The 27,031-nt window shown below is 38.7% G+C and overlaps 1 protein-coding gene across 5 annotated transcripts in view; it reads right to left on the reverse strand.

The window, feature by feature from the left end:
- Positions 1-27,031, reverse strand: part of CTNND2 (catenin delta 2) — a 650,408-nt gene that overhangs the window by 60,247 nt on the left and 563,130 nt on the right. For all 5 annotated transcript variants that reach the window (XM_061369698.1, XM_061369700.1, XM_061369699.1 and 2 more), the window contains exons 15-16: positions 24,129-24,302; positions 13,061-13,211 (exon numbers count right to left, since the gene is read on the reverse strand). In XM_061369698.1, the coding sequence (XP_061225682.1) occupies positions 13,061-13,211; positions 24,129-24,302 (325 nt within the window). The remainder of the gene's footprint in view (positions 1-13,060; positions 13,212-24,128; positions 24,303-27,031) is intronic.

The following is a 27,031-nucleotide window of genomic DNA, read 5'->3' on the forward strand; positions in this document are numbered from 1 at the left end:
ACCTACATACAAACATACACATATGCAATTTATGTGTATATATATTCACATATATAAGGATTAAATTAAAGACACTATTTCATTTTAATATAAGGATAATTCTGCTGCTGATACACAGAGGTGAAGCTGAAGAAAGTTACAATAAGTGAGAGAATGAAAATGCCTTTGGACATTAGCATGTTTGTGATTATATTTCTTACAATAAGCATTGTTCCTATTTATCTGTAATAATAAAAAATTCATGTTATTGCTATATAATTACATATCAAATCAGTCAGAATCTATTGGTTTACACATGATTACTTAGATTAATAATAGCCATCGTTACTGAAAACTATGAAACTACATTTATTTCCACTGATTTTAAAGTAACCAATTCCAAAGACAGTTAAAAATGTTCCACAGTACTTCTCTTTTAAAATATACAAATACAGTGACTTACTAAAACCACATTTTCTGTTATTATTATAACTCCCTCTCTGGCAAATAAAGCAAAGTTCTGTGTCTAAGTGAATTTAGCAGCAAATATACTATTATGACCTTGATTTCACAGTAAGATGATTTGACCCTGGTCCTTATGCACTCTCACACTGAAATTGCATTTTAAAACTTGGTAAAACTTGTCCTGAAGTAACTTCAGTATATGCAATGCCGTTACTGAGATTAAACACATTTAAATTGTGCTTATCCACTTCTCATCTAGGAATTACAGAGTTTACTCTGTATGGCATGAAATAACAAATATGTCAGCTTAGGCACTTCTTACTCACTATAGCATCCTCACTGAGATTTTCACCAGGTAAGTGGATGATATTGTAGGTGGAAAACTGGCTGGACTCCTGGGCTCAAAAAATGGTGATCGCCAGTACAAAATCCAGCTGGCAGATGGTTACTACAGACATCCCACAGGGGGCAATACTGTCTTACATCTTCATTAACAACCTGAATGATAGGATATAGAAAGCATTCTCAGAAAGACTGTGAACACTGTGATGCTTGGAGGAGTAGTCAATATACTAGAGGGCAGTACTGCTATTCAGATGGACAGCTGGGCAGTAACCTTGAAGTTCAAACAAAGGCAAATGTAATGTCCCATACTCAAGATGAAATACCCCCCTGCACCAGCACAAGGCCAGCGTTAACCAGTAGTAAACAGGTTTTCAAAAAACCTTCAAAACCTATGGGTTCTGGTGTAGAAGTTGAGCCTAAGCACACAATGTGCCCTTGCAGCAAAGGCCACCAACCACATCCTGGGCTGCATTAAACAGGCCAACCAATCACAGAAATGATTCCTCCTCTAGACTCACATCATTCTGCCTCTAGACTGCATCCTGAGTAACACATCCAGTTTGGGTCTCCCCAGAACAAGAAAGACATTGCAATACTGGAACAAAGACTGTCAGAGGCTGGAACACACGGCACAAAAGACCTGCATTTTCTAGACCTTAAGGTTAAGGAGAGATTGTAACGGCTGCCTACAGCTACTTAATGGGATGGTGTAGAGAAGATGGAGTTAGGCTCATCTTACAGTTACACAGTCTAACAAAAAGAAGCAAAAGATGTAAGTTGGATCACAGGAAATTCAAACTGATAAAAGGAAGAGAGCTTTTAGTATGAGGGTGGCTAAACAATGCAAAAGATTGCCCAGGCAAGTTCAGGGATCTCCATCCCTTCATTAACTGGACAAGGTCCTGAGCAACCTGCTCTTACGTGACATCTGGTTAGCAGGAAGTTGGACTAGCTGACCTCCAGAGGTCACTTCCAAGCCTAGTGGATTCAGTAAGACCAAATTCTGTCTTGTGTTGCACTGGCAGACTGAAGCCTTCCCTACAAACTGAGAAAGTGGGCTTATTTTTTAAATGCATTTTCTGAAGTTACTCAGTTAACTTTTTAGCCTTACCATGAACTAGAAAGAGGTAAATTGGCACAGGATCATTTAGCAGCCACATGAATTCCATAGTACATGCATCCCAGGCTGTTAGCAGTTACTTAAGACTGCCCACAAAGTAACTTCTGAATTTTATTGGTGATTCCTTCCTTGCACATTCATCAGGGTTTATAATGCACCAGCAACAAGGTAGCTTTCCATTTCTTTCTGTAGGTTAGGGCTCCCCAGTTCTCAAAATTATCTCTTTGGAGGTAGTTCTCTGATTAGGTTTGCTCAAAATCTTTGGTCTGCAAGATAGGAATGATTGTATCTAAGATATTCAATTATCAAGTTGGTTTTTTTTTTAACCTTTCAATTGTAAGCTTTAATAAAGTACTATATTATTTTGTCTTAATCTGATCTTTCCATTTGCACTACACGTTACATTTCCACACTAAAAGCATGGGTTTAAGCAGTAACGCATGTAAGTGCTTAGATCAAGTCCTGAAGTCTAATCTATCATTATAAAGTATTACACATTATACATATATAAAATTGACTTACTCTAGGGGGCAGTCATTGTATCTTTTTCAAGTCTGCACAATCTCTTTCTTGCATAATGCAGCCACAAGAGGAAGCAAAAGAAAAATGAAAAACATAGTAATACTAAAGATTTTATCAGTAATACCAGATTTCAAATAATTTCATAGAGATGCCATGGAGAGATCAATGGGTCTTTGAAGCTGATTCTAAGGGTTCTCTAGTCTTTCCTTGGGAGGAAAACTACATTTCTTTATTTTTGTTTAATTGAGCCCATTGAGATATTAAGTACCAGAATCACAGTCTTACCTTATGGAATTATGATAATAAGGCCCCTTGGCAAATTGATTATTTCCTCACTTATCTCAGATGATGAGAATTTGTTACCCTTTTAATATTTCATAACTGCATATTATAAAACTACTGCTATTCAATCACAGCAGTTGCAAGCATGAAACAGCAGATTTGGATTTTTAAAAAATTGCTTGCTAAATAGGGGTGCAAGCTGATTTATCAGCTAGTATCCAAAAGAACCCCAGAAAGCTAACATATAGTGACGGTGCTTCCAGCCAGTCCTGGACAGTGCCTTCTTGGAGATACTACATGCACGTAAACATGCAACATTCATGAGGAAATGCAAGAATTCATTTGTACAGGCTGCAGCAAAAGACCATTACTCTGCTTTCTGTAGTCAAAAGGATATTTGAAGTTTTAATAATGTTATCTTAAACAAGGGCCTGTAATATTAAAACAAATAATATATGATGGAAACAACTAATGTGCACGACTTAGTTCTTACAAGCAAGAAAATCCTACATCAAAGTATTTCACGAAGAACAACTATTCTGTAAGAGACCAGAGTCACCTAAAGATGCCATGCAGAAACCAGCAAGTATGAGACTGAGTTCCCCTTTCGTAACTGTTAAGACTAAACACTAGCATCACCTGCATTTCGGCACAGAATGTATATAACCCAACAAAGAAATGCAGTCACCTTCTGTGTATACTGGGGCAACTGCTAGCAACCGGCAATGTTGCATAAGCACCTAATAGCCACGAATGGAAAGACAAACTGATTCAATTCAACTGCAGTGAGATTTCGTTAGAACACCAGTTGTAAGAACCCATACAACCATATTGTTTCCTAATCTTGCATTCTTTGCACACTGACAATGGTATCTTTTACCTTTGTCATATTATCCTGAGAAAATGAGACATTTTACGGTGCAAATATTTATTTAATGGATGGTGACAAATATCTGTGTTGCATATCCACAGGTACTTTACTTCTGTGTTAGCTACATCATAGAATCACAGAATACCAGGTTGGAAGGAACCTCAGGGATAATCAGATCCAATCTTTCTCGGCAAAGCATGACTTAGACTAAATGGCACAGCACTCTGTCCCTAGGGATATTATTCCGATGCCTGATTTTTCTCATTGTGAAAAGTTTTCCTCTTGAGTTCAATCAGAATCTCCTCAGGAGTAACTTGTGCCTATCACCCCTCCTCTTTTCCATGTGACTCCTTGTAAAAACGGAGTCTCCATCTTCTTTGTAGTCACCCTTGAAGTACTGGAAGATGGTTGTAAGGTCTCCCGGAGGTCTTCTCTTCTCAAGGCTCAACAAACCCATGGCAGCATAGTCCTCCTGTGCAGGGGCATAGTAATCTTTTACATCTCTGAAACCTGAATTTTCTATGTTACCTTTGTGAAGGGTGTTTAGTTTTTGTCCCTAATATTCTCTTTTTTTTTTTTTAAGCAGCCAGCACTCTGAAACATGCAGAAGATGAATCTGGGGACACTGAAACAGAATTCTGCCTGAAACGCCATATGTGGGTAAAGGGCCATTTTGTAGTGACACTGTGAGCACCTAACTCAGGAACTAAGATTGCATGCAATTTTGCAAGAACAACTGCACCAATTTAGAGAGTGCAAGGATGCACATGCACAGAGAATATTACTATTAAGATGACTAGAAGCAATCTATAGATAGCATAAATTTAATCACACACATTCTTCCCTTTCTCTGCTCCACCTCCAACATCCTTTGCAACTACAGTGCCCCGGGCCCATTCTCAGGGTCTTCACATGCAAGAAGAAAAGGATGTTGCTTTTCTCTATCAAGTGCCAATTCACCTGCCATGTCCTCTCTCGTGTCATGAATAGGCGTTCCAGTTTCTTCAAAGAACAGTGCTTTTAGTAAGAAATTCCATATATGTAATTACTATAATTTGAAAATCACTTAAGCTGATAAAGATTTCAGGAGATACAGTTACTTTGCATCTTACATAGGAGAAAACTAGCTCAGTTCCATAAATTGAAGCCTATAATAGAACAGGCTGGAAACATCTGTTTTGATACACTTATTTGTTAATATAAGGCTGTCACAAAATTTGGATTTTCAAAACCATTTTGTAGATTTGGGATAATTCCTCAAGGATTTAAAAGTACTTTTAAAATTACTTTGTTGTTTTGAGACAACTGCATTTCTACTTTTGTATGTTTTATGGAATATATGACTGAATTATATGCACTCTTTAGTTCAGAACTCCAAATCTACAAAAGATAAGTAGCACTTCTCAGCATGAACATACTGAGAAACAGAGATGAAAATTAATATTGAATTCTTTGAAACGTCAATCTTATGAGTGAGAAAAGTGGATACAGTTACAGTGTAATTGCTTTCTATCTTGTGCAGAACCGAATGAAACTTTTTATCTTAAATTGTTTATCTAAAATTAAAAGTACTGTGCAGGTTGGGGCACTTTGTATTTGTGAAATGTGCATCAATGAAGCGAAAAGGCACACCTGTTGCCTGCTTGATGTCTTTTGGTGGTGCTGGTTTTGGCACTCACACTGAATCTAGGCTTTCCTGGGCCACCTCCACAAGATTTTGCAACTTTTTTGACTTGCACTCAGAACTGAATTTGAAGTAATACTGACTGTGAATACAAACTTATAAAATCTATAATAAAGACTTTAAGGTTATAAACTTTAAACCATTATATGGCATAATTTAAAATTACCACTATCATCTACATAAGCTGTCGTGGTTCAATACTGAAGACGATTCTCTTGAAACTGGCATTTAAAACAGAAATACAGGCATTTTCCAGGCGTTTTCCCACAGGTTATGCCACTATGAGGAATAGCTGATCTAGGGTTGGGTTGTGGTTAGTATTTGTGAGGAACCTTGATCTTATTTTATGGAACGAAATGCTGTGTGATTCTTTGACTTGGCATTACAGTGAAAACCAGATCTGTGAAAGTAGTGTTATTCACTGTCTTTGAGCTGAGCCTGTATACAGTTATTTCAGCTGTTTTGAGTGACTGAAAAACTGCTGTGCTTTTTCGCTAATTGCCCTTGCAAAATCTACTAAGCTAATTAAATGGGAGCAGGGCAGTACTTGTTCTGCATTATCAGAACAAATTCTGGTGGGATACTACTTGCTTACCTTCAGTCACACAGAATTTAGCCATAGAGTCTCTGGCTACTTCTCTAGGTTCTCACACACTGTAAGATCCAAGCCTTTAGGTGACAGAGGTAAGTGAGAGGAACACTTGTTTTCTCTCTACTGTCCACAGCAGAACCCTACCTTCTTAGCTGAAAGACCATTTCTTTACACTGTTAACAGTAGAGAAAAATCCCTCCAAATCCAGGCAGTCATACTTAGGAAATAGGGATGTTCAGATGTAAGACTTAATCTAATCTTGAAAATACTTGATCTTGACTTTGATATTAAAAAAGAGAATTCAGTTTTACCAACTCTGTTTTCCCCTTAAATCTCTTAGCTTGGGAATGTTATTTAATAAGAAATGACTGAGGAAGAAAACCATTCCTAACCTCTGTAACTAACAGGTCTGCTTGACACCTGTATGCTTTGAGATAATCTTGAGCAAAAGGCAATGCATAAGTGGCTGAAGGCACATGAAAAGTCAAAATCTCCTTGACACAGGCTTTTACACTGTAATGAAAAGAATATTTAACATTTAAACTTCTATCAGCTTAAATTCTCAGCTAACTTATGTATACAGCACTAGAAACCAGGAAGTCTGGATTTTGCCATATAGGTGTTACAACCCATTGAAGTTTAATTATGCATTTACCACCTTAACTAACATCTTTTTCTTCACAGCATAGGGCGAGGCATCTCTGCCCATGGCAGGGGGGTTGGAACTAGATGATCTTAAGGTACTTCCCAACTGTAACTATTCTTTGATTCTATGATATAGAGTAAGCAGCACCAACTATTAATGCATGACCATATCTTCCACTTCCTAAATCAACTTCTTGATGACAGTCTCCTTTTATTCACGTATCTGCTCACTGCAATACAGGTTTAGCACAGCTCAACTATTAAACACAACAAATGAAACACAATAAAAAATGACACAGATTGAACATACATTCTGTCTTCACCTTCTTACGAACAAATGTCTAGGATTTCTGATTAATGCTTTCTGGCACCTTGTGCATTGTAAATTTATGTCAATTCTACATTTCAGTGACTAAGATACTTTATAAGTCAATTATAAATTCAATCAGAAAATTCAGATCTCTTTTTCAGATCCTTGCAGATATATGTGTGAGAAATTCAGAAGTGCTCACACTTAAAAAGGAGAGAAAACTGCATGCAGACACCCTTAAGTGGGACGAAAGCTGAATACTTGATTTAATCATCTCTCAACCCACCCCCGTATTCTCTATCCACGTACATTACTAGGACTTAGAATTTCTTGCAGCTGCTGTTCTTGTAACTACAAAACTGAACAATGTCTTCCCTTGGATTCATTACTAATACTGAAACAAAGTTACGGTCTTAAAATGTGGCCACGTTCTAAGATAAGAGAACCACACATAGTTATTTCTGCACCAGAAGAGTCACGTTCTGCCGTGAGACTGCAAATACTTGTTTCTGACGTGTTTTCAGCCTAGCAGCTGAAAGAAAATCTTTCTAAATGTGAATCAATATCACACTTTGAAATAACGTACATGACCCTGATTTGAGCAGAAGGCTGGGCAAGATGACCTCCTGAGATTCCTTACAACCTGAATTATTCTGCAAGTATAACAGTTCATTAGGGTTGTGAACACCTTATATATATTTCAGTCAAACTTTCTCAAGTTCAGCAATAAAACTCTGAAACAAACACCAGCTGTTTCAGGCACCCAAATAGATCCACATTGCTCATGAGCTGGCAAGGCCTACATTCAGTGGCAATTTACAGATTCCCTAGAATTTTTTCATCACTCAGCAATGATGAGACAGTAATCCAGGGGGAGATATATTATATCTCGTTAGACAAAATAGATCACTTTCTGGGAGTCTCTTTCAGTCACCTATACGGGAGTCTAATACAGGTATCTTACACTGGATTATGAACTTTCAGACACCTAGCAAGATTAAGGAGGTTCCAAAACACTTTAACAATCTAACTGATATGTTATCCGTGAATTCTGTGTATAACTGATATCAACAGATCAGTAGCAAATTGAGAATAACTCTGTACTGACACCTTGTAGACAGCAACTCAGGAACAGTTATTAACAAATGACCCCTACTACAAGCCCTGTTTCAGGACTTGATTCAAAATCATGTGAAGGCAGCAGGAACTGTACCACTGTCACTCATCTGAATCATGCTTGTACAGCAACAGCCCCCCAAAAGTTGCCTTATATATTGGTACACTTCAATTTAGCCCATGAAATTCCCTAGCGTCTAGAGCCCTGAACAGAAACTTGTTCTCCACACATTTTAAGGGAAGAGATGCATAAGGATGTATCTTCCAACACAGGACAAGAAGTCAACAAAAGCCTTTATCTGGAATTGTCCTCCTTTTATTTTCAAGGATGAGTGATCAAAATACTTCCAGTCTCTATAATCATCTTACATTTAACTACAAAAATACAGGCCAAAAGGCCAAGAGAAAGAATGGGGCTCTTGAATTACTAGCACAATATTCTCTCAATCAACACTGACCCAGAATAGCATCAGAAACCACTGTGAGGATAAGAGAAAACTGACAGAAAGACCTGAAGCTCAAAACCGTGCACTGAAATTTTACACATTGTACCTCCAGCTCTGCACTCATTCCAAAGGCCATATGCTGTGGACCCATCACTACACAGTATGAAATGCAGTACTAATACAAGCTCCAAATCGTACTTCAAGAGGGCAAATCCTATATTGTACTTATTCTGTTGTACATGAATAGTGACAAACTTCTCACTTGGGAGACTTTGAAATATCAGCTTAACCCTTCTGAAAGACCACCTTTTGCACTTTAATAAGCCACAATAATTGTCACTGAAAATCAACAGTAAATGCTGTGCATATACAAGAACAATGCAAACATCAAGTCTGGGGACATAGATTCATCCTTTAAAAATGTCACTAACAGAGACAGTCTGTACCTGCTTGTGTAGGTAAAATAACAAGTCAGATAGTTTTCAATTAACTGTAGATTTCATATCCTTTTTGGTTACAGAGGTCGTGGATGGCAGTAGGGGAAAACCGCTGCCTGTGTTTCAGATTAAAGAAATATAAAACTGGCTTGTTTCCCACAACTGAATGGGGAAGCTTGGTTCGGAAAGCCTTCTCACATGTAGAGTGGGGAATGGGAATAGCAAGAAGGGAGGCTGCTGCACTGGTGCTGGCTGGAAGACTCTAGGGAGGAAAAGAGAGAAACACAGTTCTACAGTGCATGTTCAGACGATCCACAGAAAGTTTCCTAGAAGCCCAGAGGACTGTGTGGAAAGTGTCTGAATCAGAAAGCAACTGAGGGTTGCTGGAGCACACTGCAAGAAAACAATTCACCCTGCAGAGATGCTGCTAACTAGAGATTAATTTATTTTTAAGCTTTTCTGCCCTGCCCAGATGCTCAGGTTTCCTCTAAAGAAAAAAAACCCTTGTTCTAAGTTAGCAATTTTTGGACCCTATTCCAACAAAATGTGTCTTTAGAGGATAAAGTTTGTAGGTGCACTCAGTATGGAAGATGGTGGAACAGGTCTGGCACGAGGTGCTGGCCTGACTGACATCCTGAAAGAGCACTGCCAGAAGCAGCAAGCCTGCAGATTAAAAATGACATTCCTGGGGAGGGAGTAAAATGCCATACCCTCAGATTAAGGCTGAAGGACAAGAAGGGTGGTTTTGTTATGCTACTTCTCCCTCCTCCCCCCCTTTCTTTTTTTTTGGAGAGATAAGAAGGAAGGCATATGGGCTTGACCTGACTGCACAGAAGTCATCGCAAAGCTCTTGGAGGACCTGTGGGACAAAAGTGATTTTCTTCTATCTAAATGAAAGATCAAAAGCAAAAAAAATCTGATTTTCTGGCCAACTCAGAGGCATCTAGTGAGGCTGGGGGGAGAAGATAATGGCCCTGTGGAGAAGCTTAACAGAGACAGAACCTGATTCGAGGAAGGAGAAGCCTTCCAAAAGGCTTACAGAGCATGTGAAAAGAAGCAGGAAGATGCTGGGATACCAAAAGGACACAGGAATGCAGCAGCCTAGACTGCTGAAACCAAACAACAAAATGAGCGATATTAGTACTGAGTCTTTTCAAGACCCACAGCACCATTTCCCTCAGCTGTGACACGCCAGAAGAGAGAAAAGGCCAATGAACTTTCCATAGGGTGCACTCTTTCGAAGAAACATAGAGTGGGTACCATTTCATGCATACAAGGGTCCTGAAAGGCAGGTATAAATCAGTGTCATCTGACTGTGACCAGGAATGCATCTGGGCAGTAAACCCAGTGAGGGAAACCCAGGTGCTGGATTGTCTAGTGCCAGTACTAAACCGGCCAGTTTTACCATGTCTTTGTCTCAGTACAGTTCAATTTTGGGAAGGAGAAAGATGAATATGCCTGCTGTCTTGGCCTAGAGACACATGGTACAATTCAAAAGTGATGGAGAAGGAGAAAAAAGAAATAAATCTGTGTGAAAAACAAAACAGATTGGTCAATTCAATGAACTCTAGAAAGAAACTTCTGGCCATTTAGAAAAAGGGTTTTCTGTTTGTTTTGTAGCTCACTACAGTCAACTCTGGATTTTAGCAAGCTTTATGACATATTTGCCAGATGCCTCAACTCTGATTTATGGGCTGCTTAGCAGCAGCAGAAAGAAATACTTCATTCTCTGGCACATTTCACTAAGAATTTGTCAGACAGAATGGAAGCATAGCACAACTGAAATGAAAGGTTTATAGCTGCATTAAAAAACCCCAATCAACTCAATTTAACTTATGGAATTCTGTTATATATACAGTTGGAAAATTCACCTTTCAAAAAGGTTACTTTAAGGGGGAAATTCTAGTCTGTGAATTAGAGTTTGTCAACACAAGAATCTGATACACAAACAAAAACTGCAAAGAGGATGCAGAAAGATGCTTGAGAGACTAACCTGAAGAGGACCCTTCTGAGTCCTCCTTTCTGTAACAACAGCTTATTACTAACATCATAGCATATGTCAAACCGTAATATTCACAAAAATAGACTACCTAGAACATGAGGTAAAATTCTTGACCACTCTAGATATTTAGCATTCTGAAAATAGCTATACAATATGCCCTATTTGCCAAAAAATATTCAGGAACAAGAACAATAATGATTGTCATGACTGTTCCTTTGAAGTTCAGTGATGAAGGACAAAGAAAAGAACATACAACGATAACAGCTGAAATGGTTCAGGAATTACAGTCATAAATTCTCTTTCATACTGGCACACTTGGACTTTTCTTAAATTACAGCAAATTTGTGTTGCAGTTATGAAGTACGATTCCCCAGAATCACACCACAAACCTGAGCACCACTGTACAGCCATTACAAGTTTGCTACATAATTACATTTATCAGGTAATTGTTTTCAATAGGCTTTTCACACCTTTTAAAAATTCATCTTTGTTTCTATCACATATTCTTCAAGAATTAATAACTTATTAGAAATTTGAGGTTGTCCAAGTTTATTAACCATAATTTACCCAGTATTTTGAATGGCACGTTATATTATGACAGCTTGATATCACAAGATAACCTTACTTTCCTACAGGAAATCTGCAGATTTGGGAAGGAAATAAAACTTTCAAAAAAACATAATAATCAGAGCACAGAAAAGGCTACCATAGTCTAATGCATGGCCTTACAAACCATGCTTATAGCCTGTAAATTCAACTGCAAAGATTTTTTTGTGATGTCAGTAAGTAGGGATAAGAGATTACATAAGATAACTCAGTATGAATGTGGTTTGTGAACCGTATAGAGGAAGTCCCATAAATAATGGAATGGGATGTTAAATAATAGAGATTATGACATGCTGTAGACTGAATGTGGAGGTGGGATCGTGAGAGAAAAAGAAAAGGTTTGCTATTAATCTTGATCAGATTTCCTGATAAACTCGCTTCAGAGTAACTTCTACTTAAAAATTCCCAGAAAACAAACAGAAACCCCCCTCTAATAACACACGTGCAGCAGCCTGCTTCCTGAAAGCTGAATATAATACATAGAACAAATCTAATTTCATGCCAAACTTATCAACTAGAACACAAGCAGAAGCTGAACAAGCAGGCTGGTCTTGCACGTAAAGCATCAGTATTGAGTTCAATCCCTGGACAGCCACAGCAGGTTTCCACTATTCAGCAACCTATATCTCTATTTGCTTTACAACATTTTGCCAGTGAAGTCTCTTTAGTTTGCACAATATGTGAGGAGTGACTGCTTTGTTTTAACAACTTGCAGAGCACTGATATATGAAGCACTAACCCTGAGATAGCAATAGATACAAATAATAAAACATCATGATCAAAGTATCTATTTGTGGAATTCTGTAATTAAAAGCACAGAAGACATATGCTGTAATGGTACAAATTAAGAAGTTAGCAAAAAATGAACAAAAAATACGCTCTTAACGTACAAAAGAAGTAGAAATCATTTTGTCATGACTGGTGAAAGAGTTTAAAATGAAGAAAGTGATTGCTTTTCAAAGACAGAACATGAAAATAAAAGTTCAAAGGTCAACAGTGTTTGGATGAATGTCAGTTAAAAACACCACCAAAAACCTAAACAAAATAAATAACCCCCTCCCCCCAACAAATGCCAAGATGGCTGCTTACCATACCATCAGAATTCAGGGGCAACAATGATTTCTGCAAATTACTGTCCTCTTCTTTTTAATTGCATATGGGTTTGTGTATCAAGCATCTCACAGTTCTCCTGCTAGAACTAGTAATGTGCCCTGTAAAATCCTGGAACCATTTCAGAATCTTTATTATCTGTCACTTCATGACCCCCAAATTACTTGCAATAGATAATCTAAGGATAAGGAGTGGCTGTTCTGCTTAGATCCTTGATCTGGAGGATGCAAGTGCTACTGCCGGCGTAGGAATGAAGTGCTAAAGCGGAACAAAGCCACTGCTTTTCTTCTGGAGATTACAGCATGACAGATCATGAAACACGGCATCTTGTTTAATTAATTTAACAATTCCTTGCAATATAGCACTAAGCTGTCGCATAAAAACCTGAATGTGACCCATTAGAGAAAGAATTAAAGAAAACATGCTAGAAATGTGAGAATAATTGTTTTCATTGAGCTCATTTTGCTCTAAACTGGAATAAACCCCAGCAAACCCACAGAATATATAAATTGTTTGGAAAGAACATACCTATTAACTCCTTATTTCTGACATCTAAGGCCATGTTTCGTAAAGCTGTAGCAACTGCGCATACTACCCGGTCATTGTCTATTCGGAGCAGCTCCACCAGAATTGGCAATCCTTTTTCTTTGCGGACAGCAGCACGGATATACACTGACCACTGAAAAGACATATGGGAGAGTGTGAATAAGAAAAAGAGGAATCCGCTACAGAAAGCAAAGCATCTGAGTTTGTAACAGATATAAAGTAAGGGGTCACGGAAGCCTGTGAATGCCAACACAAAAAAGGGGAAATAATTGCATTTATGATGCTAGGCAACCACCTGATTTGGAAATAAGCACTTATCTTTAATGGTGGCAGAGAAATTAAATGATGAATTGACTGTACTCCTAGCACACCTGGTAACATTTTTACAGCCCAAGTCTGCAGTCATCTTGCTCTGCATCAGCATTTTCTACACAACAGCTTGTTCATTCATAAACCAACAACATTTGTATTACAAAATATGTACTTCGAAACTGACTCAAGAGGTCTGAATATTTGTTACTACCATAAGAACTGTTCTAAAACCATGAAAATGTTGTTACAATGAGTAGGAGGTCCATCCAATGCTGCACAACCTGGGGTCCCAGCACTTGGAGGGATGAAAGATTAACTATACTACCTCTTTTTCATTCCACTGTGAGCTCTTGAAACTGGAAAAAGTCTAAACAAGACCAAAACCGTCACCTTGTGATCCTAAAACCCATCGGTATTGCCAAAGTTGAGATATTTGGACACCTGCAGGATATGCATGCCTTCTCAGCACAGCCCACTTCAAAACAGGCCATCTACTAGGCATATATACTTTCCCACATCCCAAACTCTTCTCTGAAATTTTTGGAAAGTTCACATTTGTGCTCCTTGTACTAACAGCTGAAAAGAATCTGTTGAAGCAGAGGTTCTCCTTCTTTCAGTGCTATGCAATGTTATCATACCAGGTGAAGACAAAGTTTGAATGTTTCAAATATAGAATAGACCTGACAATTTTCGGATCATAACGACCCTTCTCTATTGACAAACCTTCCTTAAAGAACAGTTAGATCACACCTTAGAGAAGTTACATCACAATAGCATTCATCCATAAACAGAAACAGAAAAAACTAATGCCATGAAATAAAGCATTGAAGAAAGGTAAACATATTCACTGCCAACAGACCATGCTTAGCCTCTGCATATGGCCTCTACTTACCATGAAGTGCTCATTTCAAACACTAGCATCTGTTTATACTATAGAAGGGTGCCCTGAATAGCAGAAGCCAAAATATATTTTATGATAAGAGAGACAAGAGCTGTGAAGTTGCAATATCTGGAGCTCAAATTTATTCCAGGTGATGTCATTCAGAGGAAATTGGGAAAATGGAAAAGAAACCAGAATTTTAAAAATATAATTTTATTATTTTTCCTCTGTAGTAGATATGCATAACAAAAGTCAGTGGCCTGGACTTTGCCACAGATGAAAGTGGTAACAGTTACAATAAGCCTTCAAGTCAGGTAAATGGGACATTGGGTTCTCAAAATCACTGAGCAGTAATGTACTGTGTCTGCAATGTAAATATGCCATCATTTTCTGCAGCAAAGCAAATAGCTCTTAGGTCAAAGAAGTGGTAGCAGGATTCTTGATTGACCTTATTCTATGCTCTCCCAGTCTTCTCTAGAGCCAGTGTATAAGATGATCATCAGATAAAAAACTAAAACACATCTTAAGCATCACTGAGTTTAACAGGAAGTATCTGCTGAAAAATTTCTTTTTATACCTTGATCTTAATGGGATAGTAAACATAAAGGATGCTACGAAAACACCTAAGTTATATTATCTAAGCTTCCCGCTGTAAGAAACATATGTTTACCTGCCAGTTAAACCCACGCTCCCCTGCTGCTGGAAGTACCCAAAGCAATAGCACTCTCTGCACTGAAAACCTCCCATTGCTGTATTCTCTACACCTCTCCCAGGGGAGGCCTCTGCTGTGTCTGCTATGATTACAAGGTGACTGCTGAAGTGAGTTCACGGTTAGCAGTGAGACTATCTTGTGAAAGGAGTGAGCCTGTCTGGTTGAGGTGAAAGTTCAAGCTAGCAGACAGTGTACTGAAAGATGCTGTTGTTCACTGCAAAAGTACCTCACAGATGAAGTGCCTCCAATACAAATCAAATGGGTAATCAGCCGGGGCAGTTTTGGGGTTTTTTTTGCCTTTTATTTTTTTAAATATTGTGTCTATTCAATATCTTGAGATAATTTAAAATTATCTTATAGGTTATTCACTATATGATAAAACCCTCCATATTAAAGCCTAGCAAACAGTTTTGCTTTGATACTTTTAGGCAGCTATCCCAGGAAAACACAAGTACTTCTTTTATGAAACCCAGGTTTACAACAGAATTCTTGGGTTGTAATAGTTTCATCATTCATTCCAAACCAAAAGTTTAAAAGAAAAAAACTATGAAATTTTTTTAAACCCTAAGGAAAGTAGAAGACGTTCTAGGATAAACACTGAAGTAACCCAGTATGAAAAAAAAAGAAGAAATATAAACCTTCTTACTGAATAAATGAAATGCAGCCTTCAGCATTTGTAACGAACCAGTTAATTTGATCACAATAGGAAAAAATACGCTCCAATGTTTTCATAGGAGAGGAATACAGATACAATGCTTTACAGATGCACATAGGGACACACATACATAAAACAATGGAAGAAACAGAGAAAAGCATGTACAAAACCTCTCCTGTCCCCTGTGTATTCCTCTCCCCCACAGAGTCTCTCTTTTTCCAAAGGATGTCATCCACTTTGGGAAGAGTTCAGACTGCTCAGTGTGTGATTTGCTATCATTTCATCTGGGTTTTCAAGTCATGCACCTTAGGCAGAAAGACAGAAATGTCTATTAATTGTTTCAACAGTCTCTGGAGAACTTTCCATGTGGAAAGTGGTAAGAACTGTCTGTGTCTCTTTCCTTAAGCTGCCAATTAGGACAAGTCTCTGCAAGCAATTATGTATGCTGTGTTGTGCAGATTTCAGGAACGCTCAAATTGAGATGCCTCAAAATGGGTATTATATTCTCACAGAGAATGGAAAAACTGATTCACTCTTGCGTATCCTGATGATCATTTTGTTTGCCTAAAGCCATCGTGAAATGCGCCTGCATTTCCACATTGCAGGTCAATTGCTAATATGAGCTCAGTGATGTATAAAAGAGAAGAGATGAAAGATCATAAAAAAAAAGAGACAAAGGGTTTGTTGCCTATCAGTAGGTAAATGAGGCACTCTGCCAATATACTTAATCATCCCGTTACTCCACAAATCAGTGGCAGTGTCAGCGATCAAATAGCTGTTCACTTTGTAAAGAGAAAGGGCTCGTATGGGAATAGCAAACACTTTAGAGGGAACAAGGAGCCAAAAATTAAAATAAAGCCATTATTGTTGCATCAGATTGTGGCTAAATTATCAGAGACAAGCACAGAAGCCACAATCTGTGCATGAATGCACTTTACAGATAATTGAATTTGGGGGGCATAACTACTGTATATCACTTTGAAGGCACATAGTGCACCTATATGTCCACTTTCATTAGCAGTTTCCTTTTTATCTTTCTCATAATAATTAAGTAGAAAAATATAGTAAACCAGAAAATTATTTTTTAGTTTATCACAGTTATTGCTATAAAGTACCATTTCCAGAGCTGAATGCTTCTGGGGATTAAGATTACATTAGGCTGACACTCAACAAAAGAGTAATGAATCTAAACAAAATGTGATTTTTTATTTTTTTTTCAGAAGATAAAGAAAAGCACTTAGGTACTTAACTCCTTTTAGTGTTTCTTGTGGCTTTCTTTATTCTCTATAAAGCCCCACCATAGGAGACCAAACTTAAAATTGAAGAAATGTTCAGCACAAAATGGAAAAGAAAAAAGCCCACCAAAATAAACTGACCTCTCCCTCAAGCCTAGGAATACCAGCAACTGTATACACTTGATATTTTTAATGGATTCACCTTCCTGCCATTGATATCAGTGTTACTGGGGTACCTTCAGAATATTTCATGATCACGCACCTCCGTTTTGACTTGAATTTGCATTGCATTAGTACAGTTAGAATGACAGAATAGTTAGGGTTAGAAAGGACCTTAGGATAATCTAGTTCCAACCCCCCTGCCATATGACTCAAAGACTATCGAAATATCGAATACTAAAGGGAATTCCTGAGTCATAAACTACAAAGTGAAAGCCAAATCAGGGCAGCAAGTATAACAAAACAAACTACATTACCAACAGAACTAGGAAGATTAGAGAGACTCAGAATTTGTTAGGAGAGGCTTAGAAAGGGGCTGTCTGCTAAGAGGAATGGAACTATAGACCATTGAAGACAACTGCATGCTGAATAATAAAGTTCAATGAATAATCAAAGATCAATATACCTCTTTGCCTGATCATACTCAATGTAGTAATACATGCATAAGGAAAAAAAGAAAATATTTTACGTTCTGCTTACAAAATCACAGCTGTACTTTACTCAAATTACTGGGGTCCCTGAGAAGTCACCCAAGTCACCTGACAGAAAGCAAGGGTCTGAAATCCTGATTATTTTTTTGCAGTTTCTGAAGAGAGGCCCAGGGACATTCTGCTCCCTGATGGCACTGTTTTGTTCTCAGAAATGATCCCATCCTGTAAGCCACGAGTACGTTCTCTACATCTTTGTGTTGGGACACAGGAAAAGTATCGACTGCTTTCTGTCCTCCTGCTTCATGACCTCAGTCAAGCTTAAAGAGAAAGGTAAAAATCTAGTGGGTAAAGACATACGGTGAGAAAACTAAAACGGTGTTAACAAAAGATATCTTAAATGTTTTAGGAATGTAAAAGTCATACGGAACTGTCCTTGCAGCTCATCATTCTTGGTTCTGCAGTACAAGTGTGTACAGTGTATTCAGAATGATCTGAGAGCCATTACAATGAGTTTTACTAGCACTGTACCTAGTATCATTACGAAAGAAAGGCTTTAAGACAAAAGTGACACAAGTCATGGGAAGCAAACTGACTTAGTAAGGGATTTCTTTGAGCATGAATTCACCATGAGCTACTGTACTCCCAATTCTACAAACCGATGTCCAAGCTGATTCCATGACGTCTGTTATACAGATGTTTGCAGCAGCAGGTCCTGCTTCTAGAATATTTCCTGTCCCTTGAATCTTGTCTCCCTTTCCATGGAGCCAATATGTTTCCCTGCATTAACTGATGCTGCCACACCTACAGGGGGAATCCACGCAGGTAATAGCTCCTGACAGCCTAAGTACTGGTTGTTCAAGAAGTTTGCCTTTATTATGTGGTGTATTGTAAGAGGGTCTTCTCCATCCTGTAACATAAGGATTCATAAAGGTAATACTTTTGGAGAAAATGAATGTAAGCCTTTTCACTGTAATCCAAAAAACTTTCTCTTGGAACAACCCAAAGAAACTCCGAAGGGTTAGTATGTAAATAACTAGAATCAGAAAAGTCTGCCAAGGAACCCACAGTATGTCTTTGCCTGGTAAGAGGAAGATTGATAACCTAGATGTCTGCTGCTTTAGACAATATTACACATTATCTGAAAGTGTCTGGATGGTGAGGAGCTTGAAACTCTTTTCATGCTACTCTTTGAAATAGACACAGTGACCTTGTGACTGAATCAGTCCATTTAATGTTTTCAGTTTCCTTATCTAATAATCTACCTATTGAAGCTCTTGCTCTGACAAGAGCCAGATTTCTCTATGATAGAATTAAGAAAATAAATCTAGTTGCTAGCCTAAGGAACAAAGACCAAGACTGCATCTAGCTATCTCTAGAGATCAAGCAAATGACCCATAAAGGCCATCCACATGGGTATTGCACCTGCTGGGGATCAAAGTCAGGGACATTCAGCTGTCTAACCAAAGAGCCTTATCATTTCCTGCTGAGTATGATCAAACATGGAAGTGAAAGGAAAGGAGCTAGAGAACTAGCCAAGGAATGCTACAAGCTCATGCTATTGCAGCTCATGCAATTGCCGACTTAATTAGAACACCACTTGCTCCGGATGTTAAGGAGCCCAAGGAGAAGTAAGAAGAGGGGTCAGCAGAACTGCTACCTTGGACTTCTGCAGTCTTTATGAAATTGAAAATGATTTTATAAAGACACTAGCAACAAAAAGAAGGCTCAGGAGAATCTTGATCCTTTATTGCACATGGAGGAAATCAGACTGAAAAGGGATGGGCGAAAGGTTGAGGTACCTAATGTCTTCTTTGCCTTGAACAGTAATACTAGTTGTTCTCTGGGTACCCAGCCACCCAAGCTGGAAAAGAGAGACAGGGAGCAAAAGGAAGCCCCATAATCCAAGGGAAATGGTCAGAGACCTCCTACACTACTCACACACACAAGTCTACAGGGAGGGATAGGAACCACCCAAAGGTACTGAGGGACCTTGTGGAAGTGCTCACCAAGCCACTCAACTATTTATCAGTAGTCCTGGCTAACCAGGGAGGTCCCAGTTGACTGGAGGTAAGGAAATGTGACACCCATCTACAAGAAGGGCAGGAAGTTCTGGGGAACTACAGGCCTGTCAGCCTGACCTCAGTGACAGGGAAGGTTATGGAACAGATCATCTTGAATGCTATGGCACATGAAAAACAACAAGATGCTTGGTGACAGCCAGCATGGCTTCACTAATGGGAAATCCTGCCTGACCAATTTGGTGGCCTTCTATGATGGGGCTACGGAACTGATGGACAGGGGTAGAGCAATGGTGTCATCTACCTGGACTTGTGCAAAGCGTTTGACGCTGTCCCACATGACATCCTTGTCTCTAAGTTGGAGAGACATCAATTTGATAGATGGACCACTAAGGATGATGGAAAAGGACCTCTGGGTGTTGGTTAACAGTTGTCCAAGTGTGAGCCAGCAGCGTGCCCAGGCAGTCAAGAAAGCCAACAGCATCCTAGTTTGCATCACAAATAGTGTGGCCAGCAGGAACAGGGAAAGGACTGTCCCCCTGTGCCTCAAATACTGTGCTCACTTCTGGGCCCCTCACTACAGGAAAGACATTGAGGTGCTGGAGCTCGTCCAAAGAAGGGCAGTGATGCTGGTGAAATGCCTAGACATCAAGTCCTACAAGGATTGGCTGAGGGAACTCGGGTTTTTTAGCCTGGAAAAAAGGAGGCTCAGGGGAGACCTTATCATTCTCTACAGATACTGAAAGGAGGTTGTAGTGAGGTGGGTGTTGGTCTCTTCTCTCAGGTAAGAAGCAATAGGACAAGAGGAAATATCCAAAGGTTGGAAAAGGGGAGGTTTAAACTGGATATGAGCAAGCTGGGCCTGTTTAGCCTGGAGAAGAGATGGCTGAGAGGGTACCTTATCAATGCATATTAATGTCTTCAGGGCAGGTTATCAAAAGGATGGGGCCAGACTCTTTCCAGTGGTGCCCAGATAAGGGGCAGCCAGCAAAAAGTGCAACACAGGAAGTTACAGCTGAGTATGAGGAAGAACTTCCCTACTTTGAGGGTGACAAAGCACTGGTGACAAAGCTCAGAGGTTGTGGAGTCTCCTCTAAAGATGTCCACAACTCGCCTGGATGTGATCCTATGCAGCCTGCTCTAGTTGAACCTACTTGAGCAGGGCACTGGACTAGAGGTCCATTCCAAACCAAACTGTTCTGTGATTCCATGATCCAGTCATTAAAGCAAATAAGGGAAGTTTGTAGAGCCTTACAAGTAACTGGGACAGAAGACGGGGCACACATAAGGGATTAACCAAGGCCCAGAACAGTTGTGCTACCTGTTGTAGTGTAAGCCATAGCGTTACCAACAGAAACACAGTAGATCTTGTGTTCTGGTTTTAAAATATATGGATTACCTATATAAGTTATGATAGTATTTTGAAACAAAACAGGATCATGAGTGAAGAAATTATTTGTAAGGGTTTGACAAAACTAAGGAAACCCTACTTGTGGTGACAACACTGTGTTTTTAACTGTCCATAACAGAAAAGATAATATCATAGGACCAGAGGCAATGGGAATAAACTGAAACACAGGACGTTTGCAGGATATCACAAAATGCTTTTTCACTCTAACAGAGGTTGCAGAGAGGTTGTGGAGGGTCCATTCTCAGAGATATTAAAAAAAACATCTCTGACATGGCTCTGGGCAACTTGAGGTGACCCTCTTGAGCTGGGGGTTGGACCAGATAACCTCCATGGTTCATTTCCAACCACAGCCCTTCTGTGATTCTATGAGTTAATGACAATTACTGCAGGAATGTCTCTGGCAAATGAACTGACATCAGCCTAAATTCAGCTGTCAGATAATAGACAGACACAGACATAGACTATAGACAGACATAGTGATACACAGATATCCCTTATCTCCTTTCTCTTGGAGAGGGAAATTTTGTTCAGAAGGCATATAACCTTGGATTCTTGACATCGTTAACTCTAGGATATTCTGCATATAACTTTTTACATGCTCAATAGATTTAATGTATTAATAGCCTATTGACCAAGGTGAAAACTAAAAAGAACTTGCCACTTTTATTTCCACCACCTAAGGAAAAATACTGACTACATATAAAAATATACAGATTACATATAAAAAGATCTATGGAGGTTTCCTGGTACAGGATGAGTTGTAATTTTATATCTCATAATTTTTTTTTAATCCAAGGTATTAAATAATGATACGAGGTTGCAGAAAGGACTTCAGGTTTGAAGTGTTATAGTAAGAGAAATTTCTTCGTGAGCAGGCAAGTGTGTTCAGAATACAGTTGAGTGAGTCAGCAAACCTATTTTTATTTGCTCACTTTCCCTTCATAATGGCATTGGCTAAGCACTGTCTGTGTTACTTGTGTTATCTCTTGGTCACCAAAGAGAATTAGATAACTTTATACCAGAGGATCGAAAGGGATGAAAGAGCTAGGAAAGAATCACTCAAGCAGGTCATTTTTTCCCGTAAGAGACTGTACCTTCAGAAGTATGTGGGCATGCCTGGTGCACAGTCTGCCTCATATAATCTGGGATTCTTCTGACATCAAAATAATGCTAATTGCAAAAACACCCTAAAATTGCTATTTATAGCAACATAATTTATTTTCATGCAGTTTGCTCTTTTTCTTTCAATCCATCATAAAGTTATTCTTGAAAGATTTCAGGTAAAAAAGAAAAACCCGCACTTATTTTTGCATTCTTTTTGCAACTACAATTTCTTGTGGGAGCTAAAAAAAAAGTAAAGTCTCCCTTGGAAATAACCTCTCCTTTTAAGAGTTTTCTATCTTTTATTTCAGTCATTTTATATCCAGAAGACTGAACCAGTGGAAAGGAGAGGTCAAAAGGTGGAAACATCAATGCTTATATAATCCCTGAAAAGGATTATTTCCCTCACAAAAAATGGCTAGTATGCCATGTGAAATTAAGGACATTTATTCTGTGTTTGCACATCACTTGCAATGGAATTGATGAATCCTTAGAAAAACAGAGCAACCTGAGAACAACTGAGCTTTTCTCACGGTATCAGTGAGATAGCATGAAAAGTTTGAATCAGTTTTTCTAACCTGGCACTTGCCAAAGAGCTCTGCGGAGCTTTGCTTCCTCTCCCTGTTTGCTTTTGCCAACTGAAGAATGACAGGTATACAGATTTATTAGAAATGGGAGGGGTACCACTTGGATTTTAGCATTCCTATTAGTTCTGGCAAAAACGCATACATTGTTTTCTCATTTGGACCAGGGTTACACCCATTCCCAGATGGAGAAAAAACACATTTATTGTGTTTCTGCGCCAGGATTACATAATCTGATGTGGTCTACAACATGAGAATAATAAAAGTATAATGATTTTCAGGCACAGTGCATACATAGCACTTTATAGGACTAAAATCACTGGACAAATACTTTGTTACTCATTTCATATGTCACTGAATGCAACAGTCAAAGGCATTTTGTAAGTTTGGCGGAAAATGGTGCTCAAAAAAAAAGACATGCCTCTGAAGATCTCCTGAATGTGCCAACTCAACTCCCAGTATAACTTTATGGGAAAAATCCCCAATTTATTAGTGCCATGGATAACATTTCAAAATGAATATGTAATTAAACTGGTATGTACCTATCACATACGAATGTCCAACTGCATAAAATCAAACAGGGTATCTGCTGAGACATAACATTGATAACTGCCCTTCTGCACATGTGTGTTTTCATAGTAAATGAGAAAAATTCCCACAGAGTTAATTAAAATCAATGAATTACATTCATAAAATAGGATTAGATAGTACTTTCACCCAACCACACCAGTTTACCATCAGGAAAGCAATAAAGAAATTGCCCTAAAAAGTAAACCAGGCTCAACTGTTATCTTGAATGTTACTGATTTGTTCTATATTTAGAAATATTTTTAAAAACTAGTAAATGAGTGCTTAATTTTTTCTCAATTCATCACAAATAATGCAAGAAAGAAAAATGGATCTATGGAATGTAACTGAAAAGTAGGATTACTTGGAATAGATTGCCTTGATTAAGCGTTTCCTTTGTCACTGGTCATATTTAACCATACTGACATATTTTAATAACGCCTTATTTTTTAAAAAAGTAGATGGTAAAATGACTTGTGTTGCTGTTATATCATTTATATCTTCTTCTGCTCTTGCCTGGTTTCTCTTAAGAGACAGAATGTCAACCAGTTTCTGCAGTGACAGAACAATATGGTTTCATTTGATTGTCACTGGTGATACTTTCAGCTCATTTTTCACTGCTCTGTCACCCAGATTCATAAAGAAGCTGCTTCTCCTCATCTGGATATTGGTTTTCAGCTACAATTTTTCATACTTGACTTGACCAATGTGATTCTTCCTGCTGTATGCTGACTTTTGCTATGATATGCCTATCTGTATCAATTCAGAGAACTTAAAATACTATCTCAAATTTGACTGTAGATAACTCTGTGTAAACAGAGTTATTCTACTACCAGGAGCATTCAGATACATTTGTATTACCAATTTGTCATCCGTGAGTTTTTTCTTAATTGAAAAAGAATACATATCAGGTTAATATTCCTACCTTCCAACTCCCAGCAGCCAAGTTCTGCAGTGCCCCTGCTGCCCCCTCCAGCGTGTCTGGATTTGAGCACTCAGAAAGAAGTGTGAGGTAGGGTTTGACTATTGAAGGGTGCCACAGCATCTGGATTCCTTTGGGTGGTTCTGCACAGTCTGGAAGAGGTCCTACGCCATCCCACTGTTGGAAAGTACAAATCAAAAAATTGTCAGCAAGGAAAAGTGAAATACTTCAAAACTGCCTTAGTTGAAGCCATAACAACTGTGTGTGCATGCATGAAGGCAGCTGCCCACAAGGAGCCGTTCTCAGTTTTAGCATATCACTTCATAGGGAAACCAAATTTCCTACTCATAGAATAGCTATAGCATTGGCAGAGATCACAGTGTTTTAGCTAGCTGGCGTAACAAAACCACTTTTCACTGCATTTACTTTTTGAGGTAGGAACAGAAGCCCAGTGAACATAAATGTGTCTTAAGAGGCAAATCTAGAACTTGCATGGGAAGAAGAGATTTTCCTTTTTCACATCTTGCTTAGTTTCTGCATCCTCTCTCTTCTTAAGAGGGAAAACACAATGCAAAACACTACTGTAGAAAACTGAAACGTTCAAGCCCATGAGCCCTCTGTCCCTGAAAGGCCCAAGTGTGACAAGTCTTTCTCAACTGCGCAACTTCTGCCTTCTCACTGTGCAAGTGCCTGTGGCACTCGGCCATCCAGCCAGACAGCCGTATGGCCTGAGACATGAAGCTGGTAGAACCACCTCTCACAAAACAGACTCTTCCTCTCATCACATACAGAGTTTTGCCATGATCATAATCCTGGTCTGATACCCAAAATGGGCAATATTAAAAGCTGGAGAACAAGCAGGTTATTGCACAAACCCTACTCTTACCAGAAAAAGAAACTCTTTTTTTTTTTTTCAGAACAGGGATTTGCCTCTCCAGTGGAATGCCCAATATTTGCAGCTAAAAAAGAAGGAAATTCAAGGACTTTTTTGTTTCTTTTTTTAAACAAAAGAAAGATGGTGAAAACACTTTTACTGAAAGCTTAAATGTGATTTCTATCTATATATGTAACGTATATTTTGCTTTGCTTTGTTCAGATAAAAGGATTTAGAAAATTCATAGCCTTAATACCATTGTTCGGAACAAGCCTTGACTTTTTAATAAAATCTCTTTTCTAACACCTCTGACATGCCCAGACTGCCATGACACAAAGTAAACCTTTTAATGCCTTGGGTTAGAGCTTATGTGATTACACAGATGAAAAACGTGTATAATAACATTAAACATCTACTAGACAAACAAAGATAGCACAAGCCAAATTAATCCCTTGTTTAGCTCTGCAACAGTTAATTTGGTTTTTTATGAAACCAACAACACAATAGCTGCACTTGGAAAGACCAAGATTATCTCATTTTCAGGAAGTGTCAATCATCATTTATGTTAACTTCAAAAATCTACATGTATTTTAAGGGACAATCAAACACATGTTTTCTAATAACAACTATCATAACTTAATTTTAACAGTGTCTTACTAGATGACTATCACTGAGAATGTATACCACTATCATTTTCTAAATTAAAGTAGAATAAACACCGAAGTGGAAAGCTAGTGGAACCATTTAACACACATGAACAGTTACTGAAAACCAGAAAGCCGCTCAGATATGAAACTCACTGCACTAGACAAAAGTTACGGTAGTTTAAAAGAACTTGCACGCAATACCCAGTGGTGGTTGAGAAACTACAGGAAAATTGCCTTCTGGAGAACCAATCCCTTTAAATAACACCATTATAGAGCTGTGCCTTTGAATTTTTTAATGCATTTCTGCCTTTAAACCAACAGGTTGATTCCACTGCATACGCCTCAGTTCGCCTTTTTTTCTCCATATATATCACCATTCTTGCCAGAAATGACTTCTTGTCAGCTCATAAAAAATACATTAAAACCTCCTTCTTATTTTAGCTCTTGGAATTCAATCATTTCCACTGTCAGAACTTCTTGGGAAACAAATGAGAAACATACCTTGCAGGTCAAGTCTGACCCTACACCACATTTAGGCTTTTTACCTTAGTAAGTCCACTAATAACTTGTGATGTCCAAAGGGCACAAATTCAGGCCTTCATCTGTCTCATTCCAATTTGCACAAATTATGGACGCATTATGCAACTGAATAGTGTTTGCACAGGCTATTTACTACATTATTTCAGGGACAAAGTACATGATTCTACGAAATGTATTTACATAATACATTTCTTGTGCATAAGTGGGGATATAACTTATTTTTTTATTCAGGTATTTACACTCTTATAATGCCAAGGACTACTAAAACCAGCTGATGTAAATTGAACTGTATATATGTTCATGCTGTGCTGGTACATATAAAGAAGTAAAATGATACTTGCAGATAAATTAATTTTTAATGTGTGTCCTGGGTTTAGCAGCAGCAGTCATTTTTCTCCTTCTTGGTAGCTGGTGCAGTGCTGTGTTTTGACTTTTGGGCTGGGAGCAGAGCTGATAAAAATGATGTTTTGGTTTGGCCAAGGACTTTGTGAGCCTCATGCTCTGCCAGGGAGGAAGGGAAGCCAGGAGGAAGCAGAGACAGGACACCTGACCCAAACTGACCAAAGAAGTATTCCATACCACAGCACGTCATGCCCAGGAGGTAACTGGGAGTTACCTGGGACGGCAGGGGGTCTGCGGGGTTGGAGGAGGTATCGGTCGGTGCTTGCTCAGGCTGGGGGGGGAGTTATTGGTCGCCTGGTGCTGAGGTGTTGTACTCTCTTCCCCTGTTATTTCCTTTATCATTACTATTATTGGTGGTAGCAGCAGTGATTTGTGTTTTACCTTAGTTACTAAACTGTTCTTATCTCAACCCGTGGGAGTTGCATTCTTTCTGATTCTCCTCT

The sequence above is a fragment of the Neopsephotus bourkii genome, unplaced genomic scaffold (genome assembly GCF_033783945.1).
Source record: "Neopsephotus bourkii isolate Nb327-2 ecotype Australia unplaced genomic scaffold, CSIRO-AGI_Nbou_v1 NB_1508, whole genome shotgun sequence".
Classification (NCBI taxonomy): domain Eukaryota; kingdom Metazoa; phylum Chordata; class Aves; order Psittaciformes; family Psittacidae; genus Neopsephotus; species Neopsephotus bourkii.